This window comes from Phycodurus eques, chromosome 4 (genome assembly GCF_024500275.1).
Source record: "Phycodurus eques isolate BA_2022a chromosome 4, UOR_Pequ_1.1, whole genome shotgun sequence".
NCBI lineage: Eukaryota > Metazoa > Chordata > Actinopteri > Syngnathiformes > Syngnathidae > Phycodurus > Phycodurus eques.
In genome coordinates, this window is record NC_084528.1 from 22,543,296 (window position 1) to 22,569,519 (window position 26,224).

At 42.2% G+C, this 26,224-nt stretch overlaps 3 protein-coding genes across 12 annotated transcripts in view; 1 reads left to right on the top strand and 2 right to left on the bottom strand.

The window, feature by feature from the left end:
• Nucleotides 1-10,673, bottom strand: part of LOC133401537 (sodium bicarbonate cotransporter 3-like) — a 30,514-nt gene extending 19,841 nt beyond the window's left edge. For 3 of the 9 annotated variants that reach the window (XM_061674660.1, XM_061674657.1, XM_061674655.1), the window contains exons 1-9: nucleotides 10,461-10,672; nucleotides 8,452-8,587; nucleotides 8,231-8,371; nucleotides 6,555-6,693; nucleotides 6,304-6,464; nucleotides 5,477-5,665; nucleotides 4,448-4,560; nucleotides 3,429-3,586; nucleotides 20-107 (exon numbers count right to left, since the gene is read on the bottom strand). In XM_061674660.1, coding sequence (XP_061530644.1) covers nucleotides 20-107; nucleotides 3,429-3,586; nucleotides 4,448-4,560; nucleotides 5,477-5,665; nucleotides 6,304-6,464; nucleotides 6,555-6,693; nucleotides 8,231-8,371; nucleotides 8,452-8,587; nucleotides 10,461-10,505 — 1,170 coding nt within the window. In that variant the 5' untranslated portion in view covers nucleotides 10,506-10,672. Of the gene's footprint in view, nucleotides 1-19; nucleotides 108-3,428; nucleotides 3,587-4,447; nucleotides 4,561-5,476; nucleotides 5,666-6,262; nucleotides 6,465-6,554; nucleotides 6,694-8,230; nucleotides 8,372-8,451; nucleotides 8,588-10,460 lie in introns of those variants that run through there. The other 6 variants (XM_061674656.1, XM_061674659.1, XM_061674658.1 and 3 more) reach the window with 6 other exon arrangements.
• A 6,084-nt stretch (nucleotides 10,674-16,757) lies between these two features.
• Nucleotides 16,758-19,690, bottom strand: si:dkey-11p23.7 (V-set and Ig domain-containing protein). The gene is made up of 3 exons (XM_061674668.1): nucleotides 19,582-19,690; nucleotides 18,171-18,560; nucleotides 16,758-18,102 (listed from the first exon to the last, which is right to left on the bottom strand). The coding sequence occupies exons 1-3, from the start codon at nucleotides 19,622-19,624 to the stop codon at nucleotides 17,654-17,656; spliced, it is 882 nt and encodes a 293-aa protein (XP_061530652.1). The 5' UTR covers nucleotides 19,625-19,690; the 3' UTR covers nucleotides 16,758-17,653.
• Nucleotides 19,691-19,880: 190 nt separating this feature from the next.
• Nucleotides 19,881-26,220, top strand: LOC133401540 (sialic acid-binding Ig-like lectin 15). Of its 2 annotated transcripts, none has more exons than XM_061674666.1 (6): nucleotides 19,881-20,464; nucleotides 21,806-22,174; nucleotides 23,247-23,618; nucleotides 24,073-24,165; nucleotides 24,285-24,326; nucleotides 25,638-26,220. In XM_061674666.1, the coding sequence occupies exons 1-6, from the start codon at nucleotides 20,386-20,388 to the stop codon at nucleotides 25,667-25,669; spliced, it is 987 nt and encodes a 328-aa protein (XP_061530650.1). In that variant the 5' UTR covers nucleotides 19,881-20,385; the 3' UTR covers nucleotides 25,670-26,220. The 2 variants fall into 2 exon arrangements, with proteins under 2 accessions (XP_061530650.1, XP_061530651.1); XM_061674667.1 differs by having other exon boundaries at nucleotides 24,076-24,165.
• The last annotated feature ends 4 nt before the right edge of the window (nucleotides 26,221-26,224 follow it).

Genomic DNA, 26,224 nt, shown 5'->3' on the forward strand with positions numbered 1-26,224 from the left:
TGAGCTTCTAAACTCGCACCTCGTCTGTCATCAGCGTTGCCATAGAGCGTCCAATCTCGTGGTACTGCGGACCTTTTCCGAATGGACCCAGCAGAAGGAAGAGGAACCTGATTGGCAGAGGTGGGAGGGAAGTCACTTAGTGGAAGTCTAAAGTCGTAACCTTCAAAATTCAAGGAAATACTTTGGCAGAAATCAAGCAAGTTAAGTCATCACTTGATGTAGCAGACATGCTCCCCGCAACCTGAGGCGTCACAGTGACTCCCCACGGCTTGATAAACTGCATTCTACCAAGCGGCCCTGCTGTGAGACTACTACAAGAAGATGCCTAGTAGACCCTAAACTAATTAACATCTACCCTAGAAATCTGAACTCCCAAGCATCAAAGCCCCCCAGATGTTTCCACCAGACCATCTGAATAGGAAGAATAGGAACCATTGCTGGGACAAGGCGACACCCGCTGGCGTTGAGAGGAACTGCAAAGCCGAACCGGGGACACTCATTTGATGTTTAACCAAAGGAAAATTTCTGTTTTTATATTTTATGAACTCTGCCGAATTATTCCAAATGTATGCCTTGATGTCTGTGTCAGTGTGTCAACTTCACAAGCGCAGCTGCGAGATGTTAAGAACTGTTTGTCTTGATTTGACTCCAAGCAGCATGAAATATGATTTGAACCATAAGCAGTTGATTTGCCAAGACTAAAGTAAATAGTCACTTGCTAGAGGACTCTGCATCTTTTTACACAAAAGTCCAAAAAAATAATAATAATTGTACCGGCATTACCAGATAACTAGCAACCCTTTATTGCTCAGCGACTGTTTTTCTCAGTGTCTTTATGTCTCAAAAATGTTCTCTGTCAATTGACTGTCTGTTGTTGTACTAGAGCGGCTCCAACTCGGGAGACAGATTCCTTGTTTTTTTTTGGACATACTTGGCAAAATAAAGATGATTCGTATTCTGATTCTGAGGTTGGGTAGTTTATATTAATATATGATTTTATGGGTCAAAATTGTAGACTAAATTCAAGCGGATGGGTGTGGTCTTCTCCAGATTTCTCCGTCCCTCTTGCACACGCCCCCTGGGTATTTAACTCTTGACTCCTGCCTTCTCGCTCTCTCTTGGTTCTTCTCGGTTCTAAGCTCTTGTCATCGGCTCCCCAGCTACGGGGCGGCCTACAGCCACCCCTCCACTCCTCTTTCCTTTTGTTCGGACACGCAGTTCGGCCAACGCGAAAGCCGGGATGAGAATAGACTCTGCTTCCCAGCCTCCACGTGAGCCACCGCTATGCGATCAGAGCAGCTGCTACTAAAGTAGCAGGTACGCTTCCAGCCAAGCGTGATGGCTTTGAAATTGCTAGCGAGTCCCTGAGGAGGCAGGAAGAGAAACAGTCGTAAACTCCCACAGAACGCGTGATGAACAACTTCTTTCCCTGTTTCCGCCTGTTGTTTTGTTTTTGTGCATCTTTTTCGTCAACCAAACCTACCTCCTTGTGTCCCAAGACGACTGAGACAGACCACCCCCCCTACCAGCTGACCTACATTTGTGAGGAGACACTGCAATTTTCACCATGATATGCAAGACTAGTGCGTAATAATTTTGGGGAAATTATTAGCTTCACACAGCTCCCAACTTTGCTCTCGCTCGCTCTGACTCAACGCATTAAACACGCACATTCAGATTTTAAACCAGCAACCCACAGTGTTCTGTGTCCCTTTACGTACGCATATTTTTCTCCTTTTTACCATTCTTAGTGTTATATTCTTTCTTTAGTTCGACCCCTTTGTGTTTCCCTCTAGATCCCCTGTAGATGTCATTAAATATTCAATAAAATTCCACTCCTTTGTAGTGTTTTATGTGGGTTGAGTTTAATAATGATTATTACTTATTGGCGCTGTGGCTCAATATAGGCTGGGAAGACAGTGTTTCCGTGTCAAAGATAGCCAATATGACTAGATCCAACTAACACACGTTCCTACGAGGCAGCCATGTTGAATGTGGCAACATTTCCATGTGGCTGGCAGGAGTTCATGTATTATAGTAGCATATCTAGCATCGTGCTCTGCACCACAAAGAAACCTCGCATTGGCTTTCTGTGGCGTTAATGCAAAGAGGAATATGACACACAAGACTCTGGAGTCTGGAACGTACTATTTTTTTTAACAGTTTTTTTGCCAAGCTGTTCATCTATGACAACGGAGTTGGAACTAGGAAGCAGTTATTCTTCGCGGCTCATAAAAACGACTAGCCTATGACGAGTACATTAACAATGTCTCCATAAAGCACACCAGCGGTAAGTTTGGATACATTTTAAAACTTTTCAAACATTTTCAAGCTTTTTTATATTTATTTACAATAACTTTGTACTCTACTAGGTGTTTTAGGCCACAAAATTAAAATTCAAAACATTAATCATAATATGGGTGCCTATGGCAAAAAAAGAAAAAAGAAAAAAAGTGCCTCAATATACCAGACAATCGACTATGACGGATGACATCCCTCTGCCCCTTTTAGTCCGTTTTATCAAGGTTCCATTGTATGTATCTACATTTCATCATGTTTTGTTACCAGTTTGGTATTTGTGTAAAGAACAAATACATGGTTAATTCCAAAATAATGATCTATGGTTTCAATACACTTTCTTAGAACATCCAAGGGTCCTGTTGATCCATTCATGGATATGTAAATTGTTATATTACTTTGAGAAAGTAATTGAAATAGTTACACTACAATTACATTTTCAACAGCACAACTTGTAATTGTAACCAACTACATTTCCAAATTAATCTTCCCAACACTGCCTTTCACACACATTGTGTCTGATAAAGTTCCAACCAGTCCACAGGCCAAATAGCATAAACACATGAGGGAGGCCCTCAAAACCTGTGGTCACCCCAGCTGGTAATTTGTGAAAAGTGCATCAACTTCCAGAAGGGACAAGAGCAGGGTGACAGATGCAACAATATTGTCACTCCATATGTATCAGGTCTGACTGAGAAACTCAAAGATTTTCAACCAACACAACATTCCGGTACACTTCAAACCTGGTAACACCCTGAGACAAAGGCTGATCCACCCCATACCTGGAAAAGCAATCTGGTGTATGCGGTCAAGTGCAGTGAGGAATGCACAGATACTGTACATACAGTACACTGAGGAAACCAAGGATCCACTGAGCAGACGCATGCCACAACAAACTCTTCAGGTCAAGGCTCAACTGTCTACCTGCACCTCCAAGAGAAACAGCACTCTTTTGAGGACAAAAATGTGCATATTTTGGCCAATGGATGTTTTGGCCAAGCAAGTCCTAAAATTGGCAACTTGAGTCAAGTCATGTGACTCGAATACCCCATCTCTAATCATTGGACAGGACGGGGATCAGAATAGGCTGTGTTGTGCGCCCTTCCACCTAAGAAGGAGAGCAAGCTCACCTGGTGGGCACGGGCACCTGGGTGAGTCCGGAGATGAGCACAGCGGGCGCCAGGCGAACAAAGGCAACGATGGGCTTCTCCAAGAAGTCCACTTCCCCCACCAGCACGTTGGAGGCTTCGGCGCCAGGAGGAATCTTCTTCATGAAGTCCATGTCCACCTGAAGCGCACGTGAAAAGCTGCAGTGACCACCCAGTGAACCCCCACATAGTCGCGGTTCAGCATTTGCAAATTTGCCAATTTTTTTAACCTACCCCATCCATTTTTGTGCTACAACCAAACCAATTAGTGTTACCTTGGCACCGTGTTTGTGCCGAGGAACTGTGCTGAAGCGAGTTGAGCTTTATTAAGACCAAGGGTGAGCAAACAGACAGATAGGGCAGGTAAACACCCGCAGATGAGGTAAAAAAATAAATAAAAAAACCTGCGCATTTGCGGATTTTTGGGGGAACCTAACCTTCATTATTTACTGCCAAAGCAACATCTTGTAGCAACTTGTAGCAAACAGACAGATTGGCCAGGTGAACAGCCACAGATGAGGTAAAAAAAAGGCTCAAATATGTCAAATGGTTTATTTTGATAATAAAATAGTTATTGATTCACATTTTTAAATGTTAGTATTTATAATCAATGTAATTATAATTAATTTAGCAAATATAAATATAAAGAAATTAGAAATATAGTTGAATGTATACTTATGTGAAATTGTTTATTTTACAAATATGTTTTTATTATTTATAATTACAGAATTATTTAATAACATAAATAAACACATTTAAAGTAACCAATTATTTAAACAGATAAATGAATAAAATGAATTAATACATTGTAATTCATTCATATTGTGAAAAAGTTGCTGATAAATGCAACAAATATTACAGTGAAGTGAGTTGAGGAGCTTAATTTATAAAAGTAGTGCTTCGCTGCCATCTTGTTGCATCTGTAGTCAATTATAAATCTTTTTAGACGTGTCAATAGCTGATTTTGGGGGATACACTGTAAACGCAAAGGGGTGTTTCACCTTGCTGAAGTCAACTACACTCTTTTCACAACTGCCTGGGTTGATGCCACCTCCTGCCCCTTTGCTGGCGTCCAGGTTCCCAGGAGCCGACTGAGGGGACGTCAGAAGGCCTACTGGAGCAACAAGAAGCTTCACGTCACATTAGGTGGCTGTCATGAAGTTGCTGGAACTTCTTGTTTGTTTTGGATTTTAAAGAGAACATATGGAAAATCGAATTTTATTACAAATGCAGTGTTGTCACGCTATGTCGCTGTTCGTTTGCGTCCCTGCTACAGTGAGGCTTTTTAAGTGATAATTTTTTTATGGGTTTTTAACAGTATACAGACAGGCCTGAATTGAGAGTTGCACACTTTGAGTGTCGTACCACGTTCAACAGGACCCCCCTTCTGTGAAATATCTTAGCAGATTTTTGCCGTTTTAATATTCGTTGTTTCCACAGGGGCGGCACGGTGGCCGATTGGTTAGAGCGTCAGCCTCACAGTTCTGAGGACCCGGGTTCAATCCCCGGTCCCTCCTACCCGATGACAGCTGGGATAGGCTCCAGCACGTCCGCGACCCTAGTGAGGAGAAGCGGCTCAGAAAATGGATGGATGGATGGATGTTTCCACAGGGCAGAGATAATACTGTATATGCCTGTACAGTAAGTAATGTTATATACTCTGTATGTGTTGCTGTGTGTTTAAGTAGTACTTTTTTTTCACACTTATTACCGTAACAGGTATGTTAATTTCAGTCAGCCCGTATATAGCGTTTTGCATTATAAGTTAGCATTAAGCTAGCAGACTTTCGTAAACCGAAATTAGCTTTTCCCATTATAAATTAACATTAAGATAACGGATTTTCTCAGCCGAAATCTCGTACATGGTTTGGTGGCCCATTTTGGTGTGCAAGTATACAATGTTTAATTCTATTTTGTGTGTCATTTTTAATATGGCATCCAGATCATGGATTTAACACTTATTGTGGGTGGGTCTTGAACGTATCCACTGCGATAAACTGGTTGAATGTATTATGAACCCAGCCGCTCACCATTGTGTTCCAGTAGATGAGGATCGGAATGCTTCTTTCCTGTCTCTGTGAAGGATCGTACCAGTGGGATGCGCTTGCTCAGCCTTTTCTTGATCTGGTGGCGGTGGCGCTTCAGGATGGCTTCCCTCACCTTGTCCTGGACATGCTCGTCCATCTGACCGGATGCCAGCATGTTGTCAATCACCATGTCTGTAAAACATCACGAGTTCTTTCTCGAGGTTCTACCCGGCAACACTGTGTGGGCAGTGGTATGAACTGTGAAGTAATGAAGTACAAATACTTACTGTACTTAAAGAGACAGTGGCCAAATTAACTTGATTGTATTTGATTTTTCAGGTATCTCAACTTTGCTTGAGTAGTCAACGTCCCATATTTGCTGATCGGTAGTGACAAATTTGTTGATTTTATGAAGTACATTTCAGAGTCTGTACGTGTGTAAGCAGATATATTTTCACAGCTCAATCGTGTAGTTACATTTAGGCATAAGAATTATGCTAGATGAAGGACCATCCCCTTTACCAGGTCGAAGAATTGGTATTTGATTGACAGTTGACAGTTGAGCGCGGTGTGTTTTCAGCGTATTCAGCAGCCACGGCACACGGCTTTCAAGAGAACAAATCATTTTATATACTTAGCAATTTATAAACATGCGAATTTGTCAGGGTTTACAAGACTCTTGTGTGGTCTGTCAAATTTTGAGGGCCCTTATTTTCACCTTCCACTGACTTTTAAGTAAAGGAGTCAAATCAGTTCTACTTTTTTTACACATGTACAGAGTGTGCGTACTTTTGCAATCTCTGCATGTTGTGTCCTGATGGCGTGCTGACCTGCGATCTGTTCGATGGCGTTGGCACGCATGTCGAGTATGATGGTGCCATTCATGATGCACGCGCGCAGCTCAAACAGGCTGTGCAGCGACAGTGAGCCCACGTAAGGTTTACTCCAACGCTCACCGCCGTCCTCCACGTCTTCTTCGAACTTCAACCACCTGCACGCACACGAGACACACACGCGCCACATGAGACGCTTCGTTGGAGATGGTGTGCATAGACAGGACGTGACATCACTGCCTCTTCACCTGGCTGTCTCCTTCCACTCCAGGACTTCTCCGTCCCTGAAGGCCAGCTCGTCCAGCTCGCTGAAGAGTTGGTGAGGGACGTGCTCCTCGTTGTTGTCCTCCATGCCCAAGATGAACTGCACCCTCTGTGAGGGCGTGTCTAGAGACAGAGGGTAGGGCTGTGCGATCAAGCCACCCATCCATCCGTTTTCTATACTGCTTATCCTCACAAGTGTCACGGGTGAGCTGGAGCCTATCCGAGCTAATTTGGGGCAAGAGGCTGGGTACAAACTGGACTAGTCACCAGCCAATCACAGCGGAGAAAACCTTTTAAATACTTCTCTCACACGGCAAAGCAGAATTCTTCATCGTGGGTCCAAAAATACAGAACCACAATAAAAAATATATATATATCTGTATATCAAGTAATGGAGTGAGACTATGGAACAGATCGAGTGTGAAGGTGAAACATTGTCAAAGCATCAACCAGTTCCAAAATAAATACAAACAAATTACCTTTACAAAACATGAGGAGGAAGTAGTATCAATATAAATATACAGTCCATCAAATCAAATCAAATGTATTTATATAGCACTTTTCATACATTAAAATGCAACACAAATTGCTTTACGGAGAGTTTAAAAAAAAGACAAATAGCAAGAAATAGACAAGAACCCACCCATCCCATCACCACATATAAACGCAAAATACACCCACACGAACACAAACACCTGCACATATACACACACACGCACACAGTGACTAATAGTGTAGAGATATGACAAGGCACTGAGTAGTCATTATTATTATTATTATTAAATAGTATTATTATTATTATTATTATTAAGATCCAATATACCGCTGTTACTGATTATAATCATTTGTATATTTGTCTATATATTAATATTTACAATTATTGTTACTCTATTACTATATTGATGTTGTATAGGATTATAAGGAGGTAGAGATAGTGTTAGGAGTAAAAAAGTTCTACTTCCTCCTACTCTTTTTCAAACATGTATAATTTCATAATTTCGAACATGTAATTTAATTTTTTGGGTCAAATCTTGGTTCTTTTGTTGTTTTTCTGTTACTTTTTTTTAAATTAATCACACGTTTGAAATAAAGAACTCAATTAAACAAAACTCACACATTCCAGAAAAACCTCTTGCACTCATCCAAAAAAACTCTTCACTCACCAAAAACTCTTAGTCACCAAAATAAAAACTCTCACACCCACCAAAAAACATCACACACCAGAAAATGTCTCATTCACAACAAAGGAACACACACACTCTTACACACCCAAAAAAAAAACCTCTCACATGGAAGATATAAACTCTCACAAGAAAGATAAAAACTCTCACACACAAGAAAAAAACTAAAAAACAAAACTGACACACCCCTCTCATACACGCACCCAAAAACTCATATGCACCAAAGAAACCCCTTAGACTCAACAACAAAAAATGCTTAATCACCCAAAAAAAACTCACACTTTACATGAACATTGAATTGGGATTTCTGTTATTTCTATGGAAGTTGACGCAAGTTAATGCCTGGGAAAAAAACTATTGAAAGCACAAAACGTGATTTGATTAAGGTCATTTTCTTTTGCTTGTTCAATAAACGAACGGGAGGAAAATTGTGACAAAAATTGCAGATTTTATTTGAAGGCGATATCGCCCAGGCCTACCGTAAGAAGGCGGCTCGCAGGCATCCTCTTGCTCCGGGCAATCCTGCTTCCGCTGCTCATGTCTGTGTCCCCGGTGGCGGTGACGCCGTCGGCTGTGTCGGCCCAATGGCACATGGATGCTGACGTACAGCGCCCTGTGACCTGATCGTCAAACATGGCTGACAAGTCAAAATGGACTAATTTGTCTTTCGTGAGAAGAAGACGGCAGTTCAAAGACTCACTTTCTAGCTCCTCTTCTTCAAAGTTGGTGTACAGGGTGGAGCTCGTGTTCCCTCGGTCCAGCAGTGCTTCCTCCTCCTTCCACAACAAAGTGATGCCACAAGACAATGCCAAATGCCCTGTCTTGGTGCCAAGGAACTACATACAGTGAAACCTCGGTTCACAAACAATACGTTCCGTGATTCCGTTTGCGAACGCAAACGTTCGCGAAACGAGATATTGTTTTCCACTGAAATGAATGGAAATGCAATGAATCCGTTTCAGCCGCAAAAACAAAGTTATATTTATATTATTTTTATTGGTGTGGAGTTAAAATTAAATATTGTACAATATTGAAATACAGCAGTACCTCGTTCATTCATTCATTCCAACGTGACAGACAAAAATCTGCGAAGTGGCAACCATAAATTTATTTTATTATTTATATTTATTTAAAGATGAATCACCCCTCACACACACACACACTTTCATCACCTATACTCTGATAAACACTTCCGATTACCGACCAACCCATCGATTATTGGAGTAACCACATACAAACTGATTTTACAAATACAAATACAAAATATTCATGTGAAGTGCATTATTTTTTCCATTTGGTGTTGCCATTTTGACTGTAGGATCTGTGATAATGAAATTAATCATAGAACAAAGACAATTACACCTTCTGTGTTCAAAACAATCAAACTGCGTTAAAGAAGGCCCAGCAAGCTTAATGGTAACATACAAAGGAATACACTATTGAAATGCTAGTGATTAGCAATGATCGTTGCGGTTTTGGAACGCTTTGACAATGGATATTTGAACACAAAAAGGGTGGAGCAAAACATGTAGTCATAAAATATCAAAATACACACAGGCATACTGTAGTTTCTATTTCCTCGATGAAAATTACTAATATCTATGCAGCTTATCGAGTCACAGAACAGAGAATACAGCCAAACAAAGACAAGCCTCTCTGTTTGCATGACTGTATTGTATTGCCCCACATTGCCAAGACAGGCACACCACAAAGCACAATGTATTGAATTGAAGCACAGTTATGATGCACAAAGTGTTTCATTCTTCTACGTTCTATTTAATTATGTTAATGCTCCGTGTTTTATAAAGTACATTGCAGAATGCTAGTTTTTATAACATATTAGAGGTTGTTTTTTTTTCAGGAGGCTGGAACAGATTAATGGCATTTCCCTTCATTTAAATGGGGAAAGAAGATTTGAGACATGAGTGTTTTGAGTTACAAGCATGGTCAATGAATGAATTAAAGTTGTAGCTCAAGGCACGACTGTATATGCCACAAGTTAGCGGCAAAGCACTACTTCTCTCTTAGACACTAACAGGGTTTGGACCTGAATAACTTTCACTTTGTCAAAATATGCATTTCAGAGTCTGTACTTTCAGTATCACTTTTAGGAGTTGAATCAGCACTTTTTTTTAATTTTTATTTTTTACACAATTTATATTCAGGTACATCGCGTGAGAACCTTTGCACCCTCTGCTATTCACTCTGCTCGTTGAAGTCCAGGCTTACTCCAAACCAAATTCCATACAATAATTTCAAGTATCAGACTGAGCAGAAATTCAAACCAAGTGATGAAAAAGATTCAGGCCGAATGTAAGGTGAGTGAGTACAGACGTCGTTTTTGTCCTTAAAAGACACTCTACTGTTAAGCTGAGACCGTTTTGGGCAAGTTTTTAGAATTTGCAGCTCTCTTGAGGGACTCTGCAGGGATGCGCGCGAGGCAAATTCACTTCCTGGAAGGAACGTCAACTAAATTATGGTAGGCTGTTGTTGCTGTTCTAAATTGACTATTCACAGTTAAGTGTCTCTTTCCAGAGAGTCTCCATAAATGCACAAATTAATTTAGTTGAGTCTTTAATGAGGGACACTTGAGTACGAGTGCCGCCGTTTTTGGCGCATCTTCGACGGGATGAGATATTCTATTCTCCGTCTGGGTCTGCTTTAGCAAAAAATAAAAAAAATAAAAAAAAGTAACAACAACTAACTTACTGATGTCAGCAAAGGCCTCATCTGCTCGATCACGTCCTCTGCCATTTTCGAACTCCACTCTGGGCACGTTCAAAACTGATAGCGAAAGGTCCGCAAGCCGCTTCTCTCCTCCGCCGCCACACAAACGTCAACTGTGAGACACGCCCCTATCTCTTGAGTGACGTGTCTCTTCGCCACTCACAGCACAAGGGGGCGACGAAAGTTGTGAGGGGTGACGGATGTCAAAACCACCGAGCCATCCGAATTGCGGGTGAGCTGGAGCCATTCACTGTTGACTGGATAACAGGCGGGCTACACCATGGAAGGGTTAGTGATTTTCTGTCATCGTCGAATCCTGTGAACGTGTGATTTTACACGCCAAAATCGAGGAACATTTTCATCTTTTTCAGCACCACAGAAAATCTCATCTGAATTTAAAATTTTGAAAATCAAGGTGCTAAAGGAAATTCCCAGCAACTTAATCTGAAAAGGACAAGGATTAAGTTACGTGAAACAATGGGGAAACGCGATTTTGGTGGACCTCTACTAAATCTACATGCCCGAAATCCGGCACAGAAAAATAAAAATAAAATGGCCACCATTTTTCCAGATTTAGTAAAATACCCAGTGGCGGTTCTATTGGGGCCCCTGTGCCCCCCTTAAATCGCCCCCCCACACACACACACACACACACAACCCCAAACACCCTGTCCCCCATCGACGAAATGCAATTGAGAAAAAAAATTGCAGACAAAAATCAAATGGACTCAAAATGTTTCAGACAGCACCTGCACGTCCCCTCACGCTTAGTGGTACATAGCCCTAACGTCTTAGGTCTGGTACATACATATGGGTTTTTCAAATCTTAAAAGATGCTTTATCTGTGACAGACCCCACACATAAAGATAAAAAAAAAATCAGGTATTTAACAGTTTTGGTCATCTTGTCTGGGGTATGCGCCGATAATCTCAACACAAAACACCGCACACATAAAGACTCTTTTCCACCTCCGTTCTCGAAATCCCTAATCCTAACCCTTTCCACCGGAAATGTTTAACATGTTGCTGTGCATATGGTCCATTACAATGGTACAGATGGCTACATTTCCCGAACCAAAATGCACAATGAGATCACAAACAGTAACACCATTCTCATGCTAAGCTATTACAGCTAGTTCTACAGTATACAGGAGAAAATCCCACACAAGCACATGTGGAGCATTCAAACTCCACATTGGAGTGCCGGTGCCCAGATTCGAACCCAGAATCTCAGAACTGAACTGTAAGACACACTTGCTAACCACTAACTATCATGTTACCTTATTTATCCATTCATCCCCCATGACTAAGGTGTTATAAAACAATGAATAAAATAAAACAATGTGTTAAACCCCCTTCCCAACCCACCCTCCCCCCAGCATTAATTCCTTAGCGGGGGGAAAAAAGAGTCCTAAAATCAACAATCGTTGATGTGATATTAGTGACTGATGTGGTTTGGCTGTTTGAAGTGCTTATCTGTGATTAGCACCTTCATATTCGTGCTTCCCTCACACTGCCATGATGAATATTCTTGCACACTCACGCCATTGTTGTGTGCACAAAGCTGCTCTACTATCAGGCACACTTTATTATAAAAGCGCAGCACAACACACGAGACCCTCGGCTTCAAAGTCTCACAGTTTCGAGATGTGACCTCTAGTTTGACCCTACACATACAGTATGTGTATAAACAGGTATGTGTATAAAACTATATTGAATGATGGTTTTATATTCATAGTAAGTTAATTGAATTGAATTAAGAGGTTTAACTCAGAAGAGCTTTAGTGTAGATATTTTGTGCAAGCCTTGAGAATTGCTTCGAAAGGCGTTAGAGTCAGATTGACGCCATGCAAACATCCTGCTTTGACTGACAAACGCGCGCCTCCGTGTTTGTTTGTTTGGAGGCGAGAGCTGCAGTGTGGAAGAGTCCACGACCGAAAGACAAGGTAAGACCACAACATTTTACGTTCTTCGAACAGGAAGTGTGACAGGAAACAACAGATCAAACTGATATTAAAGGGGGCGTGATGTAAAAGTGACTTCCCAGCATGTTAGCTTCATTGAAGGCAATGAAACTGTCAATAAGTGTGAACGTCAGTGTGAATGGTTGTTTGTCTGCCTGACGATGACTGGCGACCGGTCCAAGTGTACCCCACCTCTTGTGCAAAGACAGCAGAGATAGATTCCAGCCCACGCGTGAGTCTACTGGGGAGAGCCACTACAGAGAATGGATGACTGGACAAGTACATTAAATGAATACATTTATATCTGAACAAATGTATCTTTGTATCCCCCGATTTTTGTTTTATTTTCAGAAAGGAACACAATAGCAAAATCTAGTGGCTATTATAAGAAGTGCATCACTGTGATTCAGGGGCGTCGCTAGGTTTTCATGTTTGGGGGGGCAGACCCAAACTTTAAAAAAAAAAAAAAAAAAACACTTATTTAGCCCAAAACCTAATTGTTAAGGGGTGTGTGTGTATGGGGGGGGGGCTTATTTTGTGGAGACCAATGCTTGTTTAAGGGGGCTAGAGATCGGTTTTAGGGGGGCTAGGACAATGAACCTTCGACAATATTACCATTATTTTTGGGGGCGCTTGAGAAATATTTAGGAGTGCTTGAAGCCCTCCTAAAATAGGCCAAGCGATGTCACTGCTGTGATTAGTTTGGCTCCTCAGGATGTATCCTGCAGAACTGCTTCTCCTGCTGAAGGGGGCGACAGAGCCAAGTAAGTTCAAACATCGGTTGAGCCTGCATTGCTATGACAACCCCTTGCCAAGTTTGTTGACATGATAGTGAAGAACTCTGATGTTACTCTTGATCATTGCCCACATTTTCATGAAGCTATGAGAAAACTTGTATTTTGGGGCTCCTACCTATTTCTGACAATAATATTGATTATTTATCATTCTTACACTTACTGTAAACCTATTGCAGGAGTGACACTACAAGAGTGGACTGAGGTTGATTTACACAACATCCCAAGTAATAAAGTGGGATACTGAATATCATCTAGGCCTACTAAAAAGACCAAAATAAACCTACATACTATCATAATTATGTATTGACTCTAAAAGTGTCTATAACGGCAACAGCATTGTGCTAAAATATTAAATAGTGCAACAATATCACTTATGTAAAAACAACTTGAAAAACTAATTCATTTAAATTTTAAAATACGTTCCATATCCACCCACGATAGCTGAAAATTCACGATATAGTGCGACCATATCGAAAAAATTTTTAATTTTGTTTTGTCCCTCCCACACACTTTAAGCACATTTAAATTTATTATAGAACACAAACATTAAAACACACTTTTTAAAGTATTCCTAAGCACCTTTTCTCACCCTCTCACTGTCAAAAAAATGGGAGACTCATATAACATCACTTTGAGAGAAAGGAAAAGAAGACTCTTGCTCGCGCAGTTCTCTAAATAAGGTAAAGTGTGCTCGTGTCAGCTATTTGTCACTCAAATTTTAAGTTTACTGTAAAACTAACACATGAAATAAAAGACAACTAAAGGTATATTTAAGCAACAAAATGTTCAACCAAACCATATACTTGCGAGATGATTTTAATTTGTTCTGTGACCACGTTCGTATCATAAAACATTCGTGTCTTAAATCATCTTTCCCCATTGAAATGAACGGAAATGTGATTAATCCGTTCCTGCCCGCTCAAAAAAACAACCAAATGTGTTTAAAAAAAAAATTCTTGATAAGAAAAATTGCTCTCAACAGTATTGTACTATATAAAAACACACAGTAATAACGTTTGCTCTCCACATAGCCTGCACACACACACAAAACTCTAAGCACAAAACATAACTATTATTATCTCTATTATGTATATATAATGTATTGGCTTTCCTTGTATTTCTTTTGTGGGCTCTATTGGTGGTTGGAAAACCAACTTAATGGCACATTACCGCCACCAAAGGTTATTTTCCTTCCACTGAGAGGAAATCAATGTGAACTGATGGTGGCCAGATGTTGTGAAGTTTACTGCCGCTGTGTAACGGTGGGGGTCTGAAGCACACTCATGTCAAATTCGGCCAAGCGAATGCTAATACCTCGAAACCCTCGTAAATCCAGGCACTCATATGGCAGGGCATCACTGTAATAACGAAAATCCGCTATATCTTAATGCTAAAATATGTGAAATCTCACAAATGGGTTTACGGAAATTAACATAGATGTTATGGTAATAATAAACTTTCAGACAGCTGCTATTTTACCACACACAGAGCACCAGCACATGCAAGAAGAGGATGCAACAACACTCACCGAAATATATATTCCCTCTGCTCTGTGGGAACTCTTTGTGGGAGATTAGTTGAGGGCCTCATCTGCCTCTTCTTGCCGTTAATTACGTAGCATCTCTTCCAGTAAACCTCAGTGCTGCCTGGCATGCTGTGGCACAACCTGGTGCCACACTGAAGAGTGTACAACTCTCTAAAAAATAATCGCTTCATATATATGGTGGTGGTCCACTGAACTTCAAACTCTGTTGACTGTTAATTGCTTTTGGGGGGGTCCCCTATTGTTAATGGGGCCCTAAACACGTGCCTAACTCACTTATGTTTTGGGTTCCAAGACGTGGAGGAACAAACCTCTGTACTCCTTTCCCAGGTGTCCCACGTGCGCACACACACATACACCCACCCACCCACACACACAGACACACACACACACACACACACACACACACACCCTAGAAAGCTGATTAAAGTATGTGTCCACATCCAGAGTGCCCCCTCATCAACATTATGTTCTCCCAGAAGGACTCCTCGTACCCGGGCTGGGCTCTACTGGAGCTCCTTGGTATCGCCGTCCTCCACCGTCCCGGCCTGCTCCTGCCACTCATCCCACAGTCGGAGTTGGCCTCCTGCTTCGTGGTCAACGCCATACCAGACATGGGCAACTTTGCCATAATCCTGGTCCACAAGGACATCACTGGGGGAGTCCGCATGGGCGGCGGCCCACCAAAGGACCACATCTGGCTACCACTCATGGGGACTGACTACGTCTCCACAGTGGTGAACCTAACCTTGGACAACAACGCCATATGGCACACCTCCGACAAGATGACCGTGTACTATGTGGGAGAAAAGGTTGATGTCCTTTTTGGGAACCCAGCACCCGCCGTCAGTCAAACCTCAGGTAAGAACATCAGATGTTTAGGGTTAGCTCTCACTCAGATTACTAGAATCACATTCACTACTGAAACACTCTCTTGCACAACTGAAACACTCACACTCCTCAAAAATGATTCACTCACACACTACTAACATGCTCTCACACTCATGACTGAAACTCTGCCACACACAACTGAAACCACTCTCACACCACTCAAAAATGATTCACTCACACACTACTAACATGCTCTCACACTCACTACTGAAACACTTTCACACACACTACTAAAATGCTCTCACACCACTACTAAAAGGCTTTCAAATTCACTACTGAAGTACACTACTGAAACACTCAACACACACTGCTGAAACGCTCACACACTCAGTACTAAATCCAACTAATGAAATGCACTACTGAGAAAGTATTCACTCACACACTACTGAAATGATCTCATGCACCATTAAAACATTCTCACATGCTTCTGAAAAGTTATTCACTCACACACTCTGATGAAATCCTCTTACACACACACAGCTAAAACAATTCCACAGACAGTACTGAAACCCTCTTTCACACACAACTGAAACACATTCATGAAGATCTATTCACACACACACACACACACACACACACAAATGAAACCCTCTCAGACATGATGAAAAACACCCTCACATCACACAAACTACTGAAAAATGTTTCACTCACATCCTCATCTGAAATGCTCTCACACAAGCAACTGAAACACTCACACTACTGAAACACTCTCTCCCAATCTACTGAAACACTCTCCTTGCCAGATTACAGAGGTTTGCGTCCTGTCACCTGACGGTTTGGAAATTGGTTCAGAGGCTGTAGGCTGGCATTGCTTCCACGTGCAGTAGATGCTAACAAATTAGCATGGCTAAAAATACAAGTAACATGTAGCACTCAGAAAGGTAGCTCTATTGCTAAGCTAGCACCACTGATAATAGACACAACTGAAACGTTCTCACACCGGACTGAAACACTTACACTAAAACCCTGAAATATTTTCATACACATTGATGAAACGATCGCTAAAACAAACTACTGTAACGATCGATTACGCATCACTAAGACACACGCTACTAAAACACTGCCACATAGTACTGAAACTCACAAGCTATTGAAAAATATTTAATTCACATGCACGACTAAAACACTTACACGCTCTACTGTTTTGTAGTCTTTTCAGTTTTTTGTAGTGATTGTTGGCTTTTCATAGTCTACTAGTCTTTTTGTAGTATAGACTTTTTGTAGTCTTTCTGTTAGCTGTTTATTGTCTCGTAGTCTTTTTGGAGTCTTTCTTCTCCAGTCTTTTTGTGAGTGTGTGTAAGATGTGGAACCAGTTAACTGCATTTGTATGTTGACATGGAGCAGTTAACCACATTAGCAAGAAAACAGTATGTTGACGTGAAAGCCGTAAGAATGACAAAAGACAAAAACATTGTCTTTTTGACATCTTTGAAATCTTTTTGTTGTCTTTTAGCCTTTTATTGTGTTTTTTTTCATCTTTTTGTAGGGATTTGTGTCTTTTTGTTCTCTTGTAGTATCTTTGTAGTTTCTTCTTTTTAGTATTTTGTAACCTTTTTTAACTTTGTGAAATCTTCTCCATGCTGTAGCCATGCTTACAGTTCGTACTTAGCGAGGTAGCTCTATTGCTAAGCTCATGCTAATTATAAATTAATGAAATAATTAGTGCACTGCGACTGACTGGCGACCAGTTCAGAGTGTAGTTCGCCTTTCGCCCGAAGTCAGCTGGGATAGGCTCCAGCGCCCGCGACCCCAACCAGGATAAGCGGATTAAATAATTAATGAATGATAAACCTTTGATGTGAAAAACATGCCTGTTAGAATTTAGCAAGCCTGGCTAGCGATAAAAAGTCGTGCTCTGGGTGTGTCTGTCTTCTTCGCTATAATAAAAAGGTAGTAATGATTCAAGTGACCAGGAGGTGGCAGCAGACACAAAATCCAAACTTTAGTGGACTTTGTTCCAAATATTTAAAATTCCAAACGTTCAAAGTGGGGATAGCGGTTCAGGGCGGCGCACGGGGGTTAGGGGGGGTCGCCTCCACAAGAGGGCCCCCTTAGGCACCAGCCATACCCAAATCCCCACCAACATGGTTACTTTGGACCCCAGAAACAGAACCAGGAGCAGAAGAAGATGGGGCGGTGCCCCATCCTTGAGTGGGGGTGTATGAGGGGGCAGCAGGTATAGGGTGGCCTTATCTTTCCCGAGTGGGTTGGAGCCAGAGCATGTGACCTGCCATCCGGGTTCGATATCCTGGAGCCGGCTGATGACAAGGTCGCCGGTCAGATTGAGGGGTCCCGCTGTAGAAACTTCCAGCGGGTGGTCGGGGCGCAGCCACTGGATGTCGGGCGGCGGCGAGCCCTCCGTTCGGCACTCAGCTGTGTAGCTTAAGCCTTCCCTGGCCACCACCCACAAGGACAGGATGTTGGGTGGCGCTGTGTTGGGCAACACAAATGTGAGGAAGGCTGCCCTCTTCCAAGTGGATCCTTTGTTCAGTACTCACCCTCCACCCTCAGCCGGGTCCCCAAGTTGTCCTCCACGCTCTTGTGATCTCTTCCCTCCACTTCCAGGCCGCAGTAGTAGCGCCCACTGTCCCCCAGGGTGGCGTCATTTATGCGCAGGGACAGATCGTGCTGGCGAGGTTCGCCCTCCAGCCGGTATCGTGGGTCCTGCTGGGGCCCGGGCTCACAGGCAGAGGCTCCTGCTTTACTGGTGCAGTGGTAGAGGACGGTGGTCCTTTGACTGCCAACCAGACGCCAGTGCACCCGCACTGATGCATGCTGGGAATGTCGTGGGTGGCTGAAGGTGCAGGGTACAACCACTGGGTAGCCCGCCAGGCCGCGCACCTCCGGCTGCATGTGCACTGCCCATGTACCATCCTCAGAGCTCCAAACTGTGGGGAGAAGGCACACTCTTACGTATATGGGCTCATTTACATTTCGTGTACATTATTTTGTACATAAACACGTGAATATGAGTGTGTGAACAAATAAATACAAGAACACAAGACATGAACATGAATATCAAAACATGAAAATTAACATCAACATGAGCACTTGATGGTGGCACGGTGGACGGCTGGTTAGATCGTCTGCCTCACAGTTCTAAGGACCGGGGTTCAATCCCCGGACCCGCCTGTGTGTTCTCCTCGTGCCTGCGTGGGTTTTCTCCAGGCACTCCAGTTTCCTCCCACATCCCAAAAACATGCATGGTAGGTTAATTGACAACTCTAAATTACCCGTCGGTGTGAATGTGAGTGTGAATGGTTGTTTGTTTCTATGTGCCCTGCGATTGGCTGGCAATCAGTTCAGGGTATACCCCGCCTCCTGCCCGATGATAGCTGGCATAGGCTCCAGCACTCCCACGACCCTACTGAGGAGAAGCGGCTCAGAAAATGGATGGATGGATGAGCACTTGAACATAATATGAATTTATGATCACATCAACACAGGAACATCAACACTACATGAATGTATGAACACACAATTGAAGCGCTCACACACTGCTGAAACACTCAAACACTGCTGAAACACTGTTGAACACATACTATTAAAGGCTCTCACACACTCAAATGAAATGTTCACGCAATACTGAAACACTGTCACACACAACTGAAAGGCGCTCTTACACGCAACTGAAATGCTCTCACACACAATACTGGAACACTCACACACACAAATAAAATGCTCACACTGTCACACACACACACTCACACACAACTGAAATGCTCTCACAACCACTGCAAAAATGCTCTCACGCCACTACTGAAATATTCTTGCACACGACTGAAATGCTCAGAAACACTATAAACAAATGAACACATGAATATGAACACTTGAACATTATCTTATCTCATCTGTCATTTTCATTATGTCACAATATGTGTGCGAGTGTGTGTATGTGGTGCAACTCACCTCTATTAGCAGCAAACAACAAGACGCAGAGCAACACCTCCATGATGGAAGAGTGAGTGAGTGAGTGAGTGAGCGAGTGTGCGTGTGCCTGTCTGTGACTGTTGATGTTTTTCCAGTGTGGCCCTTTGTTTTATTTTGAGGAAGTTTTTCTTGTCTGCTGGGGGGGAAGTGTAGAAACGCAACAAATGCCACAGGAAGTTATGAGGTGCCGTATAGGCCAAAAATAAAATTTATCTTGCCTTTACCAAAAAAACCCTCAAACTAATCATTAAAAACTCTCACACTCACCCAAATCCTCTCACATTCAACACAAAGCCTCTCAATCACCAAAAAAACCTTCTCATTCACAACACAAAACCTCTCACACTCGTTGCAAAAACTTCTCTTGCTCAACAAAAAAATCTCACAGGTGACAAAAAAATTCCAAACATACCCCAAAAACTACACCCTATGTTACACTCACCAAAAAATGTCTCATACTTACCAAAAACCCTCTCAAACTCACCAAAAAATCTCTCATTGTGGCAAAACACCTCTCAAACTCACAAAAAGCTTCACATTCACCCAAAGAAACTCTCACAAGCAAAAAAAAACTCAAACTCACCCACCAAAAAACTCTCAACTCACCCAAAAAACTCACACATACACACCATAAGGTAAGCTTGTTTTAATTTGTAGTTGTTTTCATTTGCTAATTTAGCATGTTGTGTGTGTGTGTGTGTCATTATCTCATAACCATCGAGTCAGCGTCTTGTGACCCATTTCCTTCCTGAATTGCTGTGTCGGGATAGCTAACGTGCGTTTATGCGGTTCTACACGCATGTGTGTGTGTTCAACATGCGCGCCTGTGTGCTGCTGCTGCTGGTGAATCCTGTTATCACAGGTGAGTTGCGCTTCCGGAACATTTCGTCATTTCAACACAATCTTCCAATTGGTTTGACCAGCGTCTTCATGACAAGGACTCAGTTGCCAACATTAGCATGTTGACATCGAATCAATTTAGCATGTTGAAGTGACAGAAAGATGTTGACATGAAAGCAGTGAGCGACATTAAAATTTTGACATGAAAGCAGTGAATGACATTAGCATGTTGATGTGAAAGCAGTTGGGTCCATTAGCATGCTGATGTAAATGTTAGCTACATGACCATATTGACATGGAAACTGTTAGCTACATAAGCATATCAACATTTGCCTGTTGATGTGAAAACAGTTGGCTTCATTAGCATGTTGACATGGAAGCTGTTAGCTACATTACCATCATAACATTTTCAGGTGAAAGCAACAACATTATCATGTTGCCATGGAAGCAGTTAGCTACATTAGCATGTCAACATTTGAATGGTAATGTGAAAGCAGTTAGCACCATAAGCATGTTGATGTGAAAGCAGGTAGCCACATTAGCATGTTGATGTGTGAAAGTAGTTAGCAACATTAGCATGTTGACGTGGAAGCATTACTGTACTTGTGCTTGAATTGCCTGTAAAGTGAATATAAAAGGTCTTATAAATTTGACACACCACAGAGAAGAGTGTTGTTAACAAACCTGCCGAATTTGAATAAATAAAACACTCATGAAGCAAATAAAATGAGTCTCCGAAATCGTGAAAAATTGAGTCTATCCCAGCCATAGGATGCTGTGTCAATATGTGCTAAAATGTCTGTAGTGTGCACCACAAGGGCAGAATAATGTGTGCTTCTGTTTTTAATAAACAGTTGACTTTCCCTGAAGTGTCTGTATGACAAAAACAAGTGTGGCGGTGACCTTTTCACGATGCAGAGGACGGTCAGCGGGCTAGCGAGCTAGCGGACTAGCGAGCTAGCTAGCTAGCTGGTGAGCGGACTGCGGACCACCATTGGTGGCGTCCAATAAATCACCACCTCACTCAGTTTTGTGCCATGTGTGGGTCTACATAACATACCAATCTATCGAACTAAGAAGGTAGTGGGTGAGGCAGATAGCAAGGAGACCAGCAGCTGGGTTGTCTGGGATGACAGCGTTCAGTACTTCTATGGTGGGGGAGTTATGTGGTAGGGAGGGCCGACTCATGCCAGAAAGGCCTAGTGCATACTTGCGCTTGGTTTTTGCCACGCCTCAAAAATCCAAACAACTGAAATGGTGAAAAAGAGTTCATCGCTATAGCTCAGCACATATCGTCAAACATTTTTAATGTATTTAGAAACAAATCAGTCTTTAAATACAGAGTGTGAGTACTTTTGTACAGGAAGTGTATCGTCGTCCTCGTTGCATGTGAACGTCTCGGACGTGGTCAGCGTGCTGCGAGGACAAGACGCAGTCCTGGGCTGCTCCTTCACTCATCCTAAACAGGATGCCACCAGCATCAAGGTGAGCTGGACCGCCAGACTCCCCACCGTGAGGCCATTTTTCCAGTGTGTACTAAAGAACGACATGCCAACTGCGCCCACCGACTGTTTGGGCTTCGATCGCTTCTCGTTGACCTGCGACCTCCGCCAAGGCGAGTTGTCGCTCCTTATCAGAGGCGTCGAGGTGAAGGATGATGGTGTTTACTTCTGCCATGTGGTGCCGGATGGAGGCCGGACGCAGAGGAAGGAGTTAACTCTGAAAGTACAAGGTAAAGACTGAATTCTATGAGTGGAATTCCTGTTTGGTCATAAGGGGTATGGTTATTTGCATTCGTGTGTGAATGCTGATGAGTTATAAAAGAGTGCTTTCTTGCTCTATGGAAGTGTAGCGACTGTTAAGAGTGTTAGTATTTTAGCAATTCTCATTAGAAATACAGTGTTACACCGCTATAACCTCCACTGTAGTTTAGCAAAAACTCTTGAGTCATTGACACCCACAGTCCAAAATTACATTAAGTGGTGCCTTGAGACACAAGTTTAATTCATTCCGTGACCACGCTTGTAACTCAAAGCGCTCATATCGCCAGTCATCTTTTCCCATTGAAATAAATGGAAATGTTATTATGTTCCAGCCTCACCAAATAAACCAACAAAAATGTGTGTAATGTGTTTTTAAGGGAGGAATAGTACTTGATAACACTGTACTTTATAAAAACATATGGTACTAACATAATCAAATAGAATGTAAAGAATTAAACACTGAGCACACTGTGCATCATGACTACTCGTATAATCACTGTATTATACAGTCAAGCAGACACACAAGTTTCACAATTACTGTAATTCAGTAAGATCCAGTAATATGAGTTTTTTTTCGCAGAGGTTAAAGAATATACTGTATACCTGTGACTATTGACTTCTTTAGTATCAGTATTATACTGTCCCCGGGTGGCCAAGGTGCACACACCAAAAGAAACGTCACATTGTCCATTGAAATGAAGTAAGAAATGTGGCCAAACTGTTTAATTTCTTTACATTCTACATAATCATGTGATTAGCTATGTATAATATTATAGTGGTATTTTCATGTTAAAAACACTATTAGCATTTATGTCTGATTTTTGTTCGGGGAGGCTGCAACAGATTAATGACACCTCTGTTCATTTCAATGGGGAAAGATAATTTGAGATGTGAGTGTTTTGAGTTAGGAGCGTGGTCACAGAATGAACTAAACTCGTATCTCAAGGCACCAACTATATAGTCTTCCAGGAGTAGAGAATGAGTGAATGATTCCTAAGACAGCTGAGTCATTTGCCGAGTTGTTTCTTCTTCTGCTGTCAGTGAAGCCTTCAATCCTGAGCCTGTCATTGGTCAATGGCAGCTCCAGCGCCCCCCACAGGCTGCAGTGTGTGGCGGAGGGCAAACCACTGCCCAGGATCACCTGGCTGTCGGCCTCCGGTTGCCCGTTAGCGTCGGCGTTACCGGCGCAGGTGCAGACTTCAATGGCGGGTCTGAAACAAAGCAGCTCCGTCCCGTACGACGAGCAACAGGGTGAGCTCACATGCAGGGTGGAGAGCGTGCTGGGGCGGGCCGAGCAGACGTACCCGCCTGCGAACATAGCCAGGCGCGCGGCCCTGATATGCGGCGGCGTCGCTGGAGCGCTGCTGCTGTTGGCCATGTGTGGTGTTGTCATCCATCGGCTGAGGCTCAGAGGTGAGGCGATGACTTCGACGTCATGTGACATTATTAGATAATGATGATGTAGATGATTTTTCTCATTAAGCTCGAAATCCATGAATACATGAACGTATAAAAAGACATGAACTTGGACACAAACTGTAACCATGTTAACACACCAATACATTGACATTTACCTGAACACGAGCCTATAAATTTATAAATCAATAATTAATACATCAACAATGACACACGAACATGGCCCAACACGTATGAGGTGCCATATAGGCCAAAAATATTTCTTGTTGTGTGGAGGAGAGTTTTTTAGGACTGTACGGGAAGTTTATTGTGTGTGAAATTTTTATTGTGTGTGAGTTTTTGGGTGTGAGTGTGGCAGGGTTATTTGAGAGTGCGATTTCTTGGTGACCCAGAGTTTTTTTGTGTTTATGAAAAAGGATTTTTGTTGTGTTTTGTGTGTGTTTGTGTGAAGCAGAGGAAGGACCCCTGCATTCCTCACATAATCCCGACAGCAGCGCCGATGAGGTTCAGACTGTTTATGCCACTATTGGTCTTCCTGAGGCCTGTGAGTGTCACCTATGTATAGTCTATAATGAATCTGTGTGTACAGTACATTTCTATACTGTATGTATACAGTGTGTATGACAGGTTTTATGTGTGTAATTTGTGTGTGTCTTGTTTCAGGTGAAGGTGTGTCATCCACACATGTTCACACACAGGGACAAGGTGAGCGAAGACCACTTTCTGTGATCAGTCAGTCAATCATTCATTCTATTGCAAAAGGCTTAAATTAAATAGTCATTTTTTAAGTTGTTCTCTAATGTTGTAGTTTCCTCGTCTTTTATAATCTTTTTACAGTCTTTGTTAGTTTTTTTTGCTATCGTTTTTGTCTTTTATTGTCCTTTTGTAGTCTTTATAGTCTCTCCTAGGTTTTTTGTACTTGTTTTATGGTCTTTTATAGTCTTTATGTAGTCTTTGTACTCTTTTTGTAGTCTTTTGTAGACTTTGTAGTCTGTCATAGTCTGTCTGTAGATTTGTAGTCTTGTAGACTTTTTTGCAGTCTCTTCTAATGTTTTTGTCATCATTTTTGTCTTTTATTGTCTTTTTGTAGTCTTTTTGTTCTCTCGTAGTCTCTTCAAGCCGTTTTATAGTATTTTATAGTCTTTCCGTTGTCTTTAGTCTTTTATAGTCTTTCTGTAGTCTGTGTAGTCTCCAAGTCGTTTTGTAGTATTTGTATTTTTGTAGTCTTTTGTGCGGCACGGTGGACGACTGGTTAGAGCGTCAGCCTCACAGTTCTGAGGACCCGGGTTCTCTTCTAATCTTTTTGTCATCATTTTTGTCTTTTATTGTCTTTTTGTAGTCTTTTTGTTCTCTCGTAGTCTCTTCAAGTCTTTTTGTAGCCGTTTTATAGTATTTTATAGTCTTTCCGTTGTCTTTAGTCTTTTATAGTCTTTCTGTAGTCTGTGTAGTCTCCAAGTCTTTTCGTAGTATTTGTATTTTTGTAGTCTTTTGTGCGGCACGGTGGCCGACTGGTTAGAGCGTCAGCCTCACAGTTCTGAGGACCCGGGTTCAATCCCCTGTCCCGCCTGTGTGGAGTTTGCATGTTCTTCCCGTGCCTGCGTGGGTTTTCTCCGGGCACTCCGGTTTCCTCCCACATCCCAAAAACATGCATGAATTGGAGACTCTAAATTGCCCGTAGGCATGACTGTGAGTACGAATGGTTGTTTGTTCCTATGTACCCTGCGATTGGCTGGCAACCAGTTCAGGGTGTACCCCGCCTCCTGCCCGATGACAGCTGGGATAGGCTCCAGCACGCCCGCGACCCTAGTGAGGAGAAGCGGCTCAGAAAATGGATGGATGGATGGATGGATAGTCTTTTGTTGTCTTTTCTGTTTTTTATTGTCTTTTCGAGTCTTTTTGTAGTTTTTTTTCATTTTTTTAAAAAGCCTTTAGTTGTCTTTTGTAGTTCTTTTTTATAGTCTTTTGAAGTTGTTTTAGTCTTTTGCAGATGTCAAATGTTCAACTCTGTCTCTTCAGCTGTTTTGTACTCGACTGTGAAACTCAACTAATCATCTTCATCTCCTTCATCATCCGAGAAGTTGTCATCTCCAAGCTTCACTGGCGGCGGAGTCTAAATAAAAATGTTGCTTGCAGGAGTTTGAATTTGTTTTGTCATACCAATATAGCGGCACTCGGATGACACGTCAGGGTGATCCAAAGTACTTTGTAATCTCTGCATGATTTCTTCACCTGCTCAAACTTTCATTTTCAACCACAACCACTCAACTGTAAGTGAAAGAGCTTGCTGCCTATTTCACTTCCAGTCGTTGACCCTTTGTAGTGCAGCCGATGCATTGCTGCCTTTGGAGTGCATTTTTTATTGATTTTGTGTTTCGTAATCGTTTGTTGTCTTTCTGTAGTTGTTTGGAGCTTTTGTGTAGTCTTTTTGTTGTATTTTTTGTTGCAATTTTTTGTGTTCATAAGTTGTCTTTTTGGAGTCTTCATAGTCATTTCTTGTCTTTGTTGTCTACTTTAATCATTTTGGAGTTTGCTTATCCTCACGAGGGCGTGGTGGAGCCTATGCCAGCTGACTCTGGGCGAGAGGCTGGGTATACCCTGAACTG

What these genes read in the sequence shown, in the direction of transcription:
- si:dkey-11p23.7 (XM_061674668.1), bottom strand. Translation starts at nt 19,624, where the DNA reads ATGGAGGTGTTGCTCTGCGTCTTGTTGTTTGCTGCTAATAGAG. An exon ending in GTTGTTTGCTGCTAATAGAG is followed by an intron (nt 18,561 to 19,581) that starts GTGAGTTGCACC and finishes TTCTCCCCACAG; the next exon opens with TTTGGAGCTCTGAGGATGGT. An exon ending in GACCCGGCTGAGGGTGGAGG is followed by an intron (nt 18,103 to 18,170) that starts GTGAGTACTGAA and finishes TGCCCAACACAG; the next exon opens with CGCCACCCAACATCCTGTCC.
- LOC133401540 (XM_061674666.1), top strand. Translation starts at nt 20,386, where the DNA reads ATGCGGTTCTACACGCATGTGTGTGTGTTCAACATGCGCGCCTGTGTG. An exon ending in CCATCGGCTGAGGCTCAGAG is followed by an intron (nt 23,619 to 24,072) that starts GTGAGGCGATGA and finishes GTTTGTGTGAAG; the next exon opens with CAGAGGAAGGACCCCTGCAT. An exon ending in TATTGGTCTTCCTGAGGCCT is followed by an intron (nt 24,166 to 24,284) that starts GTGAGTGTCACC and finishes GTCTTGTTTCAG; the next exon opens with GTGAAGGTGTGTCATCCACA.